The sequence below is a fragment of the Procambarus clarkii genome, chromosome 52, assembly GCF_040958095.1.
Source record: "Procambarus clarkii isolate CNS0578487 chromosome 52, FALCON_Pclarkii_2.0, whole genome shotgun sequence".
NCBI lineage: Eukaryota > Metazoa > Arthropoda > Malacostraca > Decapoda > Cambaridae > Procambarus > Procambarus clarkii.
This window is the reverse complement of record NC_091201.1, coordinates 21676601-21693946: the sequence shown is the minus strand read 5'-3', so window position 1 is coordinate 21693946 and position 17346 is coordinate 21676601. Positions and strand designations below refer to the sequence as shown.

General features: G+C 43.9%; 1 protein-coding gene across 1 annotated transcript in view; it reads left to right on the top strand.

Moving 5' to 3' along the window:
• LOC123763675 (protein O-linked-mannose beta-1,2-N-acetylglucosaminyltransferase 1) overlaps nt 1-17145 on the top strand; it is an 84523-nt gene extending 67378 nt beyond the window's left edge. Inside the window, exons 12-14 of the mRNA XM_045750951.2 lie at nt 7860-7934; nt 13547-13656; nt 16889-17145. Of these exons, the coding sequence (XP_045606907.2) occupies nt 7860-7934; nt 13547-13656; nt 16889-17093 (390 nt within the window). The 3' untranslated portion in view covers nt 17094-17145. The remainder of the gene's footprint in view (nt 1-7859; nt 7935-13546; nt 13657-16888) is intronic.
• The last annotated feature ends 201 nt before the right edge of the window (nt 17146-17346 follow it).

Here is a 17346-nt window from a genome sequence, read left to right as displayed (position 1 = left end):
GTAAGCCTCCCAAATCAGCTAGACATCTTCGAACACCTGTCGACCAGGAGATGCACAAGACCGAGGCATCAAATCAGGCACCCCATATATAAACCCCCTTTATCCACAACACCCAAATAGTTGAACACCACGTGACCAGACGCACCTTCTGTTATCCCAAGTGAGGTCCAAATGCTGCGACTAAGGGACCACGCCCCCGTTGGCCGTGATTACAGGGAAGAGTTCCACACCAGGGGGTTCCGCACCAGAATCCGGACTTGAAGTCGCACTGGGCGTAACGCCGGGCACTGCACAGGGCACCGCACAGGGCTTCGTACTGGCCTCCTAACGAGGCTTCTCACGGGGCAACAAACTGGGGGAACCTGCAGAGGACACAGACTTTTCAAGGACCCCACCACTGGGCACAGGAGCAGAGGCACCCTGGTGCACATCCTTCCTTAAGACCACGACGAGGTCCTGCGCAGCAGGAGCAACCTCCCATCATGGGGAGCCAACAGCAGTAGGCGCAGAGGGCGCCACAGGAGGTAGCACAGAGCCCCCTCACAGCACCGCCAACCATGGCGGGAGACGCCGGATCAACATACTCTCCTATATCCACCCAAAGCAGACCGCAAAGGGGGGGACACACTCGGAACCCGCCTCGAGTGCTTGGAGACAGGCTGCCGGTCGTCCGAGCTATCACCCTCATCATCCCATAACACAGTAGAGCTCTTCGATGGGCGTGCCTTCAAAGCTCGGCCCCTGAGAACCACAGCCTCCACGACCGGGGGGCACCGGACTACACGCCACAGGAGACAGCTCCTCGTGGACATCCAGAGGGACAAGAGACGCCGTATGCAGGGATGGAACAGGCAGGGGCGGCCGAGACGGGGCGTCAGGGGCAGGGACGACTCAGGCGGAGAAGCCGGCGGCGGGGGTGGGGCCGCCCCAACCCCGACGACAACATCCACACTACCACCCACATCCACACTCAGGCGAGCCGCAGGATCCAACACCGGGGCAGAAGCTTGCAGGGAAGTAACACACATTCCAGCACTTGGAGACAGGTCTGGAGCCGACAACGGGGGAAAAATCTTCCCCCGTTGATTTCCCTCTTCCTTCCTCCCTTAAGAGGTTAACAAGGGTGACCCGGTGCTCCTCACACCCCACAGCCTGGTTACCCAGTAGACCGCACCTGAAACATGTCCTAGGTTATCCTGCGTGAAAGACACGAATCGGGAACCCCAACAGCATGATGGAGGACGGTATTGAATCCCTGAGGCACATGGCAAGAGTGCGGGTCCCACACGGGACCCCCTTCCACCTCCTGGAAGGGACGGCATTCATTCTCACATTCCCACCCAAAATGGGCAAAGTACCGACGTAGAAGATTCTCAGGGAACTCGAAGGGCTTTCCGTGCATTGCTACATACATCGTGGCACCACAATGGTCAGAAAGGGTCACTGACCCACCATCTCCAGGAATATTGAACGAGTGTCCATCATAGCACATGACGAGATCTTGGTAAATCACCAGGGAGCCGAACTTGACAATCGCCCGCCGTCCGGCAAGCAGCTGAACCCCACACACAGACTCCACAGGGACACGTAGCATATCAATTAGCACCACCTCTACAGCGTGGTAGGAAGCATTCCCAGAGAACTCCAGGCCAATGGAGGCCTGCCTGGTGACAAGAAGCACAGGTCCCCCATGATTGCAGACCGTCACGGCCCCAGGGCCCCCACAGTAGAAACACGGGACGCAAGCCACGTGAGCAGCGACACCCAGATCCACACACCTTGCCGGGTTAACAACAACTCGACTATTTATACAGGTCGTTCCCCCCACACCACCTTCCTGGTGAAGCAGGAAGTGCAGTTGTGGTGACAAGAGACGGCGTTTATCGATGGAGCAGCTCATATTAAATAATTAGGGTTACACTCTTCAGACAATTGTTTGCCATACTCCTTGCACTCAAACGAGTATGTGTTCAAAGTTGACACGTTAATTGTGAGTGACACTATTCATCCCTGACTGCATTTCACTTCTCAAGACATAACTGTGACGTGTTTGTGTCTGAAGCAAATCACATATATAATAAAATAATAAGGGAATTAAAGGCTGTCTCATTTGAATCCTATCCCGTCCCTTATTGTCCTCCGAATGCATGACAGAACTCATGAGTTAAAGACTGTGCTCTTGATTATAAAGAGGGACTTCATTACCGCCGTGGAATACCTTTGAGTGGCCTGAGGGCAGTAATATACCAAGAACTGCATTAAAATTTAGTAAACCTGAGGCAAAGTGAAATTCACGGTAGTTATTATATTATCATACTATTATGCAGGAAGAGCCACATATATGTATGGATTATCCAGTAACGTCTACAATTTCTACACACTACTATTGCTAGGTTTAGGCTCGGCTATAAGTACCTCTGAGAGTTTGCACCTCCTGCTGAAGTAAATCTGACTAAATGTAAACTGTCACCAGAACCTGGAAGAGGCAGAAAACTGCCTCTTCCAGGTCATTGGAAGACATGACACTCATGACACTACAACACTTCCTCCGGAACTACATACTCCATAAAACGTCCAGTATGGAGATGATTGGCTGCTTGCACCCCGTTGGGTGAGGTGGTGGCACTTGCGCTCCCCAGTTGTTGGTTGCCCCGCCTAGCAAGTGGTTCTTGGAGGTGCTGATGGTGGCGGACCTGTGCCTGGCTTTCCCTATGATGAGGGGCCACTTGCCCACTTTTCGTTTTGGCCACTGACATCGCGAACGTTTTTGGTGTTCAGTTAATAACGAGGCATCAGGCTGTGATCAAGCTGTGTAATGTCGAGGCATATCGAGACTTTCTACACTTGTTTGATGGGCTCACGTTCCAGTTACCGGGTGCTGCCGAGTCAGTAGTTATTTCCTACCGAAGTGGCACTACTACTTACGTCAGCATGCACGGCTCCCTCATCGAGTTCTGGGAAGTGCTGTCAAGACGGTATTTTGGTCAATTTGGCCAGGTGATGGCCGTCAGGATGAATGCGATCTCCTCTGGTCGCCTGAAGGGCGTTCCGAATGGCATTAGGACTTTGGAAATGCGGCTTTGGTCTGACATACCGTCGTCTGTAAAGTTGATAGGATCCTATATCCATGTGTATTATGCTCATCAGCCACAGTCCTACTTCCGTTGCGGATTGTCAGAGCCCCAGGTTATGGACTGCAGTGCGGATGTCGTGGCCAAAGTGAACCTTTTCTACGAAGGAGATTTCCCTCCGTTCGTTGCTCCTGATGTTTCTGAGGTTTCCGTTGATGGGAGTGTCGAAGTGGTGGTGGCTGCTGTGCCTCCGCATCCGACTGTCGTTGCAGATGCGACCGATGGTGGCTGTGCGGCGGTCCCTGTGCCTTCATCGTCTGTGCTCTCTGAGGATGTTGTGTGTGGTCCAGGCATGGTGGTGATGAGGAGTGTGAACCCTCCCCTGTCTCCATCTCCTGTGTACTCTTGTGGCATGCTTCGTAGTGTTGGGGGCGTGTGTGTGGACTCTGTCGCACTGGTGGATTTGTGGTCTTTTGTTATACATGGGTCCATGCCTCCTGATTCAAAAACGGTTTACACACGACTCACAACTGATGATGTTCGAACACTTACGGAACAAGTGCTTCACTGACTAATTTTGTTAGAACCACAACACTGTATATGCTTCACCCACATACTACAAATACAAATAATCACCAACAGAACCTAAACACCTAACCTAATATGTGCCTAAAAATGTAAAATATCGAAATATAAAATAATAATAATTTATATTTGAGAAAATTCCTGTTTTGAATGTATAGCATGTTAAAATTTATGAATGCATCTTTGGGGTCAACCGCTGGATGGAATGGACTTGGTCTGAGGATGGGTTGTTAAAACAACAATGCTGTAATATTACGATGCTTGTCTCCAGACACTTCATGTACAGGTCTTAGTGAATTGTATATATTATTGTCACCCATATTTTGTGTTAACATAAGTTTGTTTATGTGTTATTCTTCTCTTATTCTTCGCAATAAGTGCAGTTTGCATGAAGGTTTTCCTCCCGATGATTACACGAGTGGTGATGTTGATAGATGCGGCTCGTATAGTGGCGCATCAATGCTCATAATTTGGAAGTTATCGATGTCTTCTATTTGTGTGAGGATTATAAAAAAACAGACATATAAGTAGAAATGGACTTAGGATGACAAAGATGAAGGGTGGTGTTAATGGTGGTATCCAAATGTTGCTGTTTTATGAAAAGTGAGGATTAGTCAAGAGACAGATTGTGAGAAAGTATGTTTGGGAATTGGTCACAATTTAGATAAGTTAGGGTAGATTATGGTAGGGAGTTAGAGTACATTAAGTAACATGGGGTTAATGTGTATAAGGTTAGGTTAGGTTGGGGTAGGTTAGGTTAGGTTTGGGTTGGTTAGGTTAGGTTAGGTTAAGGTTTGGTTGGGGTAGGTAGGTTAAGGTTTGGTTAGGGTAGGTTAGTTATAGAAGGGTTGTTATGTTGTCGTATTTTGGATGTTTACGTCTGGAATGTGATTACATCAGTCTTCTTTGACGTGCCAGTAATACACCGTGTTGAATATCTGGGAGTGGTTGGAGAAAGTGCCAGGTCGTTGGGAAGCTTATACAGCTGAGGATTTCTTACTCCTGGTGCCGGTGGTTGGGGTTTGTGGCAAATCTGCCTAGGTAGTGACTTTGGTAAGGCGTGCTAAGAAGTTATTTAGAAGTTTTTCCATTTTCAGTTCAAACAACGTGTATCCGGCAATGGTAGTTGTGTTTGGGCGGATGTCATTGTCTGTAGATGTCGACGGAATGTCTGTTGGGTCAGCCTCGGTGATGAGATACTTGGTAAAGAATTTAGTTAGAAGTCGGTCCAGCGTCTTTTCTAGTGAATTTTCAATGCGAGTGACAAGAGTTTCAACAAGATCGGGATTTGGTTGCATATTTTGTGGGAGAGGATTGGAGTCTGGGGGTGTAGGATTGTCAGTGACAGACATATCAGGTACACGCAAAGGTTGTGACTGAGTGTGAGGCAGCGGTTGATGTGAGTTAGGTTGTTTCAATGCATGACTGTATTGCAGGTTGGTGGTATGGAGAACCTTAGTTTTTGTAGCTGCTGCTATGTATGAAGGACATTGTTTGAATGTAATGTCATGATTGCCACCACAGTTTGAACAAGTGAGTATATCTGATACTCACTTGTCTTGTCTCATTACTGGTCTTGTGTGTAATGGGAACCAGAGCATTTCCCACACTTAATGTCCTTGGTGCAGCCTTTCGAGGTATGGTTAAAACCTTTACATTTAAAATACTGTACTCACCTAATTGTGCTTGCGGGGGCTGAGCTTTGGTTCTTTGGTCCCACCTCTCAACTATCAATCAACTGATGTACAGATTCCTGAGCCTACTGGGCTCTATCATATCTACATTTATAACTGTGTGTGAAGTCAGCCTCCACCACATCACTGCCTAATGCCATCTGTTAATAACTACTCTGATACTGAAAAAGTTCTTTCTAACGTCCCTGTGGCTCATTTGGGTACTCAGTTTCAACCTGTGTTTCCTTGTTCGTGTACCACCCGTGTTAAACAGTTTATCTTTATCTACCCTGTCAATTCCTCTGAGAATTTTGTAGGTAGTGATCATGTCTCCCCTTACTCTTCTGTCTTCTAGTGTCGTGAGGTGCATTTCTCGCAGCCTTTCTTCGTAACTCATTCCTCTTAGTTCTGGGACTAGCCTAGTGGCATATCTCTCAACATTTTCAAGCTTTGCCTTGTGCTTCACCAAGTACGGGCTCCATGCTGGGGCCGCATACTCCATACTCATACTGTGGGACGTGGTACGTACACCAATAGTTTATGGAGGAAGCCGTTAAACCAAACCCTATTGGGAGTGTAGTTAAAATGTAAGCAGGGCAATGCCTGTATCACTCAGTTGTCCATTTGTTCTTCGCATAATTGTTTTATCCCGAAGATTGGAATGCCATCTGCCGGAAGTTGTGCGTTGATGTCGTCTGCACTAATGTCTACAACATGTCGGATTACATATTTTGCTAATCGGTCTCATAGGGGTTTGTAGCATTTGACTTTGTATCCACAGATATCAGTGACGCCTGAACACTCTAGTTCCTCGCTATGTTTGTAGTCAACTGCAATTAAGTTCCTTTGTTTATGAGGTCTAATATCGTGCACTTTGATCTTAAATATATTGGGAATGGCATGATACAAGATACTTTGTGCCTTGCTGTTTCCGAAAACATTCCGATTTTCGACATCAAAGGCAATAATTAAAGTCGGCAAACCAGGAGAACTTGTCCTACCCTGGTTGAGTGGTGGATGTTGATACTCAGGCCGCCTGGGGCAGTGATAGTCTCTGTTTACCTCTGTATGATGGCGGCGTTGCACCTCTAATCGGTTTGCCTTACTGTGATGTTTACTGTCTTGGAAGCCTCCATCTGGATCCTCCTCTATGGCCGGGTGACAATCATGATCTATATGTGCGCCATGTGACAGTGGTTTCCTAAAACCCTGAAAGGAATCGTGAATGTTTGTAGGAGAGATGCTGTGCGCACCTCCACCCATCCTCATGTCGGTTTGTTGGCCAATTTTATTCTTGCTTTTGTGTGTTAGCCAAGTGTGTCAAGTCAAGGGTTTTTGTGTATTTCAGACGTTATTTATCTTGATTATAAAGTAAATTGTCATAATTTTTGGACTGAATTTCAATTGAACTATCAGGGGAAAGCGCCAAGCCATTATGACTATATAGCACTTGGAAAGGGTCAGGTTAAGGATTTGGGATTGGACGGGGGGAAGGAATGGTGCCCAACCACTTGGACGGTTGGAGATTGAACACCGACCTGCACGAAGCGAAACCGTCGCTCTACCGTCCAGCCCAAGTGGTTGGCTTTTTGACCTTTACTCCTGCACAATTTTCACACTGCAAAGGCCTATGCGTTTTTTTTTTTTAGTGTTATGCGAGTGCCACCTTCCATCTGGCCGGTACAGCCGCAGTACCATATCACGTCACAGTATTACTTATAGTAGCGATGAGAACCATCCTACACATTTAAAGTCAATTAGAGAGTATTAAGTAGTACTATTGAATTTGGGCTAATTGGAATATTTTGGACCAAGGCATATTTAAGTTCGGGTTTTTAGCTTAAATTTTTGGACTCTGCGAAATTCTACTATGTAAATGTTAATTACGTCTATTAATGCACGATGGTCCACATAGTTACATAAAGTACTATCTAAACCAGAGAATGGGTTGTATTTAGGGCTCCTTACTGTATGGTATTGGGAATTGGAGGATGTGTGGTGAGTATTGTAGTGTACATCTGTTTTAGTGTACATCTGTTGTAGTGTATATATGTGGTGTATTGTAGCGTACATCTGTGGGGTGTGTTGTAATGCACATCTGTTGTAGTGTACATCTGTGTTGTAGCGAACATCTGTGGGGCGTGTTGTAGTGCACATCTAAAAATGTATATCTGCGGTGTCTGTTGTAACATACATATGTTGTAGTGTAGATCTGCTGTGTTTGTGTACATTTGTGGGGGTGTGCTGTAGTGTTCATCTGTGGTGCGTGTTGTAGTGTACATCTGTGGTGCATGTTGTAGTGTACATCTGTGGTGCATGTTGTAGTGTATATCTGTCGTAGTTCACATCTGTGATTTATGTTGTATTATACATATGTTGTAGTGAACATCTGTAGTGCTTGTTGTAGTGTACATCTGTTGTAGTGCACTTCTGTGATGCATGTTGTAGCTCCTGTGCATAGATGCACTATGCACAGGAGCCCACTGCATACAGAGTACCTCCATCAGACTAATATAATTCCTCCCGGCAGGCTGGACCGTTCCGGGTGTTCGTGGTGTCGGAGACCCAGAGCGACGAATACGGCGCCTATTATGTCATGCAACTGGTGAGTGTCTGGCTCATAATGCCACACTACAATTGTTGTGGTTCATTTGACACGTAGTTATTAACAGTACGTGGTACAGGTTTAGTTATTAATGAAGGCAATAACAGCAAACACAGGCTGACATGTGGAATGATAAAAGGTGAGTAAGGTAGTTTCCAGTCAGCTCTTAATTACGAAGTTTTTTATTTTCTCGTTTAAACTGGATGAGAGAAAAACAAATCTTTAATATGACTAGGGAGATCATTCCAACGTTTGGGACCCTTGATTTACAGAACATATCTGCTTTAGTTGAATCCCACACTTAGAATATCAAAAAAATATTTTTCTCCTGTGTGCCTATGAGCTCAATTACAGCCTTCTAGGAAGCACTTAAGGTCAGGAATAACACCACAGGACAAAGAAACAGCTGCACTACCAGTGGTGGTAGCATGGCTAATGTTATTCCCGCCACGTGTAGTACTTTTTCTATTACCCTACGCGGTCGTCTGGCCAAAGCAGTTTCTGGGTAGATGGGGACAACAGCTTGAGCTTGGCAACAACGTATGTCTGGCAGCACACTTACTTCTTCCAGAGGGCAACAAGATAAAAGATGGTGAATTGGTTTAATTTGGGTTGGTCTGGACGTTAGATTCAATTACATTTGGGTCTCTGTGTACATGTACCTGCCTACTGGTAAGCCATTTAAAGGTCGCTATGAGCGGTAAAATCAGCTGATAAATAAAGGGGGGGGGGGGTGCAGGCATCAGTCAGTGTTGACTAGTCAGCGTTGGTGACAGTATTTGTTGGTATTTTGCTGGTGACTTTGCTGATGACTGTTGACTTTTCTAGTGACTTTACCGGGGACTGTTGAAGACTTTGCTGGTGACTGTTGATGACTTTGCTGGTGACCTTGCTGGTGACTGTTGATGAATTTGTTCATCAACAAATTTGATTTTGATTTTGATTTTGATTTTGAATTTGATTTTGCCGGTGACTTTGCTAGTGGCCTTGCTGGTAAGTTTGCTGGTGACTTTGCTGGTAACTTTGAAGTTAGGTAGAATGTGCTTCTTATTCCCAAATTTTCAAAGCACGGGGGAACCCAAATACTTACTACTGAACATTTAGAAATTAGGCAAATGCTGCAGTCTCTTGAGGTTATCTTGAGATGATTTCGGGGCTTTAGTGTCCCCGCGGCCCGGTCCTCGACCAGGCCTCCACCCCCAGGAAGCCAGCTGACTAACTCCCAGGTACCTATTTACTGCTAGGTAACAGGGGCATTCAGGGTGAAAGAAACTTTGCCCATTTGTTTCTGCCTCGTGCGGGAATCGAACCCGCGCCACAGAATTACGAGTCCTGCGCGCTATCCACCAGGCTACGAGGCCCCCATAGTCGGGTTCGTTCTCGACACACAATCCGGAATTCCGCGATCGAATCCCAGGCGGGACAGAAATGGACCGAATTTAGGTCCTATCACCTAATACCCCTGTTTACCTAGCAGTAAATGGGTACCCAAGAGAGTGTCAGCTTGTTGGGGGGTGAGTAGTTCCCCCTTGGGGTAGCGGGGACCGCCATGACACCCTAACATGGCTCTCTGCCCTCCAACAAAATGAATTATTAATTTAAATATTATGTACTTCTAAGTTTACTAAAATGTCAAAGTCGTTAAAAGCAAAGTCGTTAACAGTCCTCAGCAAGGTCACTAGTAAGGGTATCAACGGTCACCAGCAAAGTCATCAACTGTCAACAGCATAGTCATCAATAGTCATTAGCAAAGTCATCAACAGTCATCAGCAAGGTCACTAGCAAAGTCATCAGGAGTCACCAGCAAGGTCACTAGCAATTTCAAGTCACCAGCAAGGTCACTAGTAAAGTCATCAACACTCAATAGCAAAGACATTAACAATCACCACCAAAGTCATCAACAGACACCAGCAAAATCATCAACAGTCACCAGCTAGGTCATCAACAGTCACAAGGAAAGTCATTAACAGTCACCAGCAAAGTCAACAACAATCACCGGCAAAATCAACAGTCACCATGTAAGTCATCAACAGTCACCATGTAAGTCATCAACAGTCACCATGTAAGTCATCAACAGTCACCATGTAAGTCATCAACAGTCACCATGTAAGTCATCAACAGTCACCAGCAAAATCATCAACAGTCACCATGTAAGTCATCAACAGTCACCAGCAAAATCATCAACAGTCATCATGTAAGTCATCAACAGTCACCAGCAAAATCATCAACAGTCACCATGTAAGTCATCAACAGTCACCAGCAAAATCATCAACAGTCACCATGTAAGTCATCAACAGTCACCAGCAAAATCATCAACAGTCATCATGTAAGTCATCAACAGTCACCAGCAAAATCATCAACAGTCACCATGTAAGTCATCAACAGTCACCAGCAAAATCAACAGTCATCATGTAAGTCATCAACAGTCACCAGCAAAATCATCAACAGTCATCATGTAAGTCATCAACAGTCACCAGCAAAATCATCAACAGTCATCATGTAAGTCATCAACAGTCACCAGCAAAATCATCAACAGTCACCATGTAAGTCATCAACAGTCACCAGCAAAATCAACAGTCATCATGTAAGTCATCAACAGTCACCAGCAAAATCATCAACAGTCATCATGTAAGTCATCAACAGTCACCAGCAAAATCATCAACAGTCATCATGTAAGTCATCAACAGTCACCAGCAAAATCATCAACAGTCATCATCAAAGTCTGCGGGGAAAATCTCCCAGAAGGAATATATTTATTTATTTAATGTTTATTTAATTATTTATTATATTAATTTATTTCTTAAGTATTTATTTTTTAATTTAAGCAGACTGTATTTTCATAGTTGTCCTGCTAGGAACTTCCCTTCACAACCTGTGGGGGGGGGGGGAGGTATTTAATATCCTAATCGAAATTAATCGATTGGTTTAATTACACTACTAAGGGTTAGTCTACTAACAATGGCTTATTTTGAAAAGGAGTACAGCTTAGCTGTTACGTAGAATGTTGCTTATTTAATAAGCCATGCACATGTCCTGATCAAATAAGCCACATCGTCTCGAGGTCAAGCAATCATGGAGTCAGGGCAGCCCGTCCTCCAAATAAAGATCCGAAGTTCATTCCATGCACCCGCCAAACCCCGTTTATGGATGAAAAACGGTTGACACACGCAACCCGTCCTCGACTCAAGTCCATTACATCCAGTGGTCAACCACACAGACGCATTCATAATTTTGTACATGCTGTTCATTCAAAACAGGAATGAACTCAAATATATATTAATATTATATTAGCATATTTTGCATATATACAGGCATAGGTTAGGTTAGGTGTTTAGGTTCTCACACGTTCTTCAATTTTAACATCCTGTTCATTCAAAACAGAACTTTTCTCAACTATCAAATAATAATATTATATATTAGCATATTGTGCATATGTAGCCGCTGGTTAGGTTAGGTTAGATGTTTCTGTTGGCGAGTATTTGTATTTGTAGAACGTGGGTGAAGCATTTAGAGCGTTGTGGTTCGAACAAAATTGGTTAGGGAAGCACTTGTTCCGGAAATATTCGAACGTCAACAGTTGAGTCGTGTGAAACCGTTTTTCATTTATAAAGAGGGGGTTTGGGGGGTGCATGGAATCACTTTTGGGTCTTCGTTTGGAGGACGGGGTGACACACGACACACAACTGATGACGTCCGAACACTTCCGGAACAAGTGCTTTGCTGACGACTTTTGTTTGAACCACAACGCTGTAAATGTTTCACCCACGTACTTCAAATACAAATAATCCCCAACAGAACCTAAACATAGAATGAACAGAATGTTAAAATTGATGAATGCGTCTTTGGGGTTTACCGCTAGATAGAATGGACTTGACCGAGGACGGGTTGGTCAGGGCGTGTTTCGATATTTTTTCGAATCTCCTCACGTTGTGGGGCCACGTGAGCAACACAGATGCGAACACGCTTGAATGCTTCCCTTGCCAAAATGCAACTGAAAACCACCTCACTCCAGAAGGATTCGAACCCAGATAGCCAGGAACGCTATGCACCTTGGCGTACCTGGTACCTTAACCAATAGACCATACAACTGTACAAAAATCTTGATAGTCATGAGACTATTTCACCCAAGATCCGACAGCGCTCGATGGTCATCTCGGGCATAGATATTTCATCGAATCACCTCACTTTGTGGGACCACTTGAGCAACACAATTACGAACACGCTTGAATGTACTTACTAATCTTCGTCAAATTTTCTTACAATGTACCAGTTAACTTTCTTTAATTTTGTTACAAATTACCTACTAAAAATTATCTGTTAGATTAAAGACCTGCCTAAAATGCTATGCGTGTTAGTGGCTTTACAAGAAAAAATGTAAAAACATCAATGTTAAGTACTCTCATGAACCCAACACACCTTCTTGTATATATATAAATAAATCATTTAATATATATCAACATTCATCAGCAAGGTCAATAGTAAAGTCATCAACAGGCAACAGCAAAGTCATCAACTGTTACTAGCAAACTCATCAACAGTCACCAGCAAAACCATCAACAGTCACCAGCAAGGTCACTAAAAATGGCATCAACAGTCACCAAGCACAGTCATCAAAGGTCGCCAGCAAAGTCATCAACAATCGCAAACAAGGTAACCAGCAGTGTCATTAACAATCACCAGTAAAGTTACCAGTCAAGAGCAAGGTCACTAGCAAAGACATCATGAATCACCAGTGAAATCCCCAACAGTCACCAGCAACGTCACTAGAAAAGTCATCAACAGTCGCCAGCAAAATCATCAATAGTCTCCAGCAAAGTCATCAACATTCTCAAGAAAGGTCACTAGAAAAGTCATCAACAATCAACAGCGAAAGCATCAACAGTCACCAACAAGGTCACTAGCAAAGTCGTGAAACAATCACCAGTAAAGTCACCAAAGTCACAAGCAAAGTCATCAAGATTCACCAGGAAAGTCATCAACAGTCACGAGCAAGGTCATCAACAGTCACGAGCAAAGTCATCAACAATCACCAGTAAAATCCTCATCAGTCACCAGCAAATACATTGTCACCAGCAGTCATCAACAGTCACCAGCACGGTGACTAGCACAGTCATCAACAGTCACTAGCAAAGTCATCAGCAGTGACCAGCAAACACATCAACAGTCACCAACATCATATGTCACCAGCAAGGTCACTAGCAAAGTCATCAAAAGTCACCAGCAGAGTCATCACCAAATATTGCCATCAACATAATGAATGAATAAATACAGTGAAGGACTCACACTTGAAAATTTCTTTATAAAATGTACAAATTAAAACAAAGAAGAACATACATAAGGGCCAAATAACAATGGCAACATTCTGCCAGCAACGAGCACATGTTATAAAAGATGGTTACTGTATTTCTTAGAATTATATTTGCAGTTCAATAAACAATGAATAAATTGTCACATTATCCTAGTGGCTTATAATATCTACTGTCAATAAATTACTCTCGCTCCACCCATATTTTTGTTTACAAGCATGGAAGTTGTATTATGAGATGTTCCTATATATTGGTTGGTTCTTGTAACCTGTATTATGTAACTATACGCCTGCGTGTATTCCACAGTGCTTGCACGGGTTCAGTGAAGAAAGTCGAGAGAAGTTCAACGCTGTAGTTCGTTTCAACATTGAAGGTCGCATCCTTTACATAATTGGCTGCCCAGCCTCCCCGTACTGGTGAGTAATACACCATATTGGTGAGTAATACACGTTACTGGTGAGTAATACACGTTACTGGTGAGTAATACACCATACTGGTGAGTAATACACCATACTGGTGAGTAATACAGGTTACTGGTGAGTAATACACCATACTGGTGAGTAATACACCATACTGGTGAGTAATACACCATACTGGTGAGTAATACACCATACTGGTGAATAATACACCATACTGGTGAGTAATACACCATACTGGTGAGTAATACTCCTTACTAGTGAGTAATACACCATACTGGTGAATAATACATCATACTTGTGAGAAATACACCATACTGGTGAATAATACACCATACTAGTGACAAATACACTATACTAGTGAGTATTACACCATTCTGGTAAGTATTACCTCCTTGCACCATCTGGTAAGTAGTACCACCTTCTGGGAAGTATTGCCACCTCCCGGTTAGTAATACCACCTTCTGGTGGGAACATACTTTTCTTAGGACTAATATATATTAGTGAGTAATTCACCCTACGGCTGGGTAGCAATCTTACTGGAAAGAAATACCCCGGGTAGTTATTCATTCTATTGGTGAGTAATATTCTTCATTGGCAAGATGCAAAGTAGTGAGTATTACAGACATGATGAGTAATATTTGAGAGCGATTCAGTAAATATTAGATGACTGGCAATTCATTTTAAAATCGACAAAATGCAAGACCCTGGTTGACATGGCGAGCTTGCTATGGGTAGCCCCCTTCCTCCTGTTAAGCGCGTGAACTCCGTGGACATGGAGTTCACTGGTCGTGCTAGATATGCGGATATAGAGATGGTTATGTGCGACATGCTCCGTATCCCTGTGATGGCCATTTAAGATATTGAGCTTGTAACTGCCCTCCGCGTTGAGTGCTCTAAGGCCCTTACCCTCCTTCAGGTATTGTCCCATACTTCTTGGGAAGCGGATAGGCGCACTCTCCTTGCTTTACATTCCTCTCTCGTCCTGTATAAGCTCGATTATGGTTGCCCTGCTTACTCATCTGCTTCTCCTTCTACTCTGTGCCGTCTTGATGCTTTGCACCATACTGGGTTGCGCCTCAGTTCTGGTGCCTTTCGTTCGACTCCCGTTCTCAGCTTGTATGTTGACACTGGCTTCCTGTCTCTCCAGGACGGCCGTGATCGCTACTGTCTTCGCTATCTTGCGTGGTCCTTACAACATCCTTCCTCTCGCCTCTGTCGTGCTTTAACTTTTACCCCTCCTGCGGTTCCTGTTCCTCTTCACCACCTCCCTCTTTCTGTCCGGTTATCTCGCTTACAGGATTCTCTTTCCGTTCGTGTTTCTAATGTTTCTCCTCGTGTTCTTCCTTCTTTGCCCCCGTGGAGACTCCCCTTTCCGCAGTTTTGTACATCCTTGACCCGCATCACTAAAGCTTTTACCCCTCCTACGGTTCTAAAACGCCTTTTCCTTGAGCACTTTTCTGCTCACTCCCGCTCCGTTTCTGTCTTCACCGATGGGTCTAAGTCTGCGGATGGTGTTGGCTACTCTGTTGTTTTTCCTGATCACACTTATATGTGTCGCTTACCTCCGGAGACTAGCATCTTCACAGCGGAGCTTTATGCTGTTCTCTATGCTCTTCGTCTCCTGCTCTCTCGTTGTCAATCTTCCTTTGTGGTTGTTGTTGACTCTCGTAGTGCCCACATGGCTCTCGGGTCCTTTAATCCGGTTCATCCAGTAGTTGTCGAGATCCAGCATTGGCTGTTTCTCGTTCACAGTAAATTTAAGTCGGTTGAGTTTTGTTGGGTTCCCAGTCATATTGGTGTGTCTTTAAATGAGCGTGCGGATGCTGCCGCCAGGGAAGCTGTCCGATCTTGTCCCATCTCGCGTAAAGGTATTCCTTATTCCGACTTTTACCCGGTTATCCATTCCTCCATCCATACCCGTTGGCAGGTTTCTTTGTCGTCTGTTACTGGTAACAAACTAAGTACTCTTAAATGTTGTGTTTCCTCGTGGCCGTCCTCCTACCACCGTAACCGGCGGTGGGAAACGGCTCTGGTGAGGATGCGTATTGGCCATACTCGTTTAACTCATGGTCACTTGATGGAGTGCCGCCCTGCTCCTTATTGTCCTAATTGCATTGTCCCACTTATGGTCGTGCATATTCTTGTTGAACGTCCTGACTTCCGGGACGATCGTGTGTCTTGTTTTACGACCGTTTCCCACTGTCGCTTGTCTCTCGATAGTATTCTTGGTGACTCGGATGCTTTTGATATCGTTCACCTTATGGGTTTTTGTTCTCGTATTGGCATCCTTGGTGATATTTAGCGCCCTCTGATTATGCAGCACATTTGATGTTGCTACATAGCCTTCACAGTTTGGTGCCTTCTTTTTGATAATTACTTACTTTGTCAACACCGGACTCCGATATAATTGAGTCCGGTGTTGACAAAGGCCCAGATCGGCCAAAACGTTCATCTCTCTTTCCTATTTCTCTGTGGATTTTCCGCATACAAATGATCAGTGTTTAGTGGTCGTCAATTGTATGTATATGTATATATATATATATATATATATATATATATATATATATATATATATATATATATATATATATATATATATATATATATATATAATATAATTATATATAAGTATATTTTGGTAGCAGTCTTTCTTGTAAACATATGTTGTTGAATATGACCGAAAGGGTAAGATTAATGATTCTAACACGCATCTTCTCAATATTGCTTATGTTTTTCTTTACGGTCAGGGGTAGTTGAAAAATTAACTCTCCAAAGTTCATTTTCACACTTTATGGTATGACTCCTAGAAGCATTTTGCAAGAACACTTCTTACATTTTCTAAGACAATTTTACATACACAGATCTTGCTTATATTCGTTTTGGGTGGTGACAGGTCTCTAATCAATGAGAAAAGACAGAACACGAAAGAATGGGTATTTTGCGTGTTTTATTTTCTTGCTTCTGTGCTGGTTCGGTGTCTTGAAGTGGGTAGAATGTAATTGTGTGTTAACTGGTTGTTGGTTGCTGGTATTGACTTTTTGATGTGCAGGGCCTCGCTTATGTCGAGTCTCCTGTTATTGTTGTATCTGTCGGTAATTTCTGTGTTGCTTGTTAAGAATTCTTCACATTACACATTGCCAAAAAAGTAGCACTACACTATACAGTACTTACAATTAACTTATTGTATGTTAAAAGTACTGCCTTTGTCATATACAATAAATTCTTGCAGCACGCTGTTCCCTAAAGGCATATCAATGATGAAGCCACCGAGCCCGGAGCTGGTACAGTCAGCAGAGGACCAGGTACGGGAGTGGCAGAGGCGCAACTACCCACCATACTTTCTTCAACGCTCCGACATACAATATCCCTACCAAGAATTTCTGATGGAGAATCTGTTACATATCTATTGGAATGGCTCACTAGTGAAGATGTAGCATGCATATTTATGTAACAAGGTTCAATATTAAATAAACTGAACAATTTACAGTGGCATTTTTTATGAATTCCTCACTGAACAATAATGCAATAAATTAATAACTTGTTATATTTACACTGTAGCATAACTGACTTTAGGATCTTTCATGAAAACCAGATCCCATCCAGAAATGTGGCTTTAATGATCACAACATATATATGTGACAAGTAGACACATTACAGATGTGCAAATCTTACCTGAGAGTTACTAAC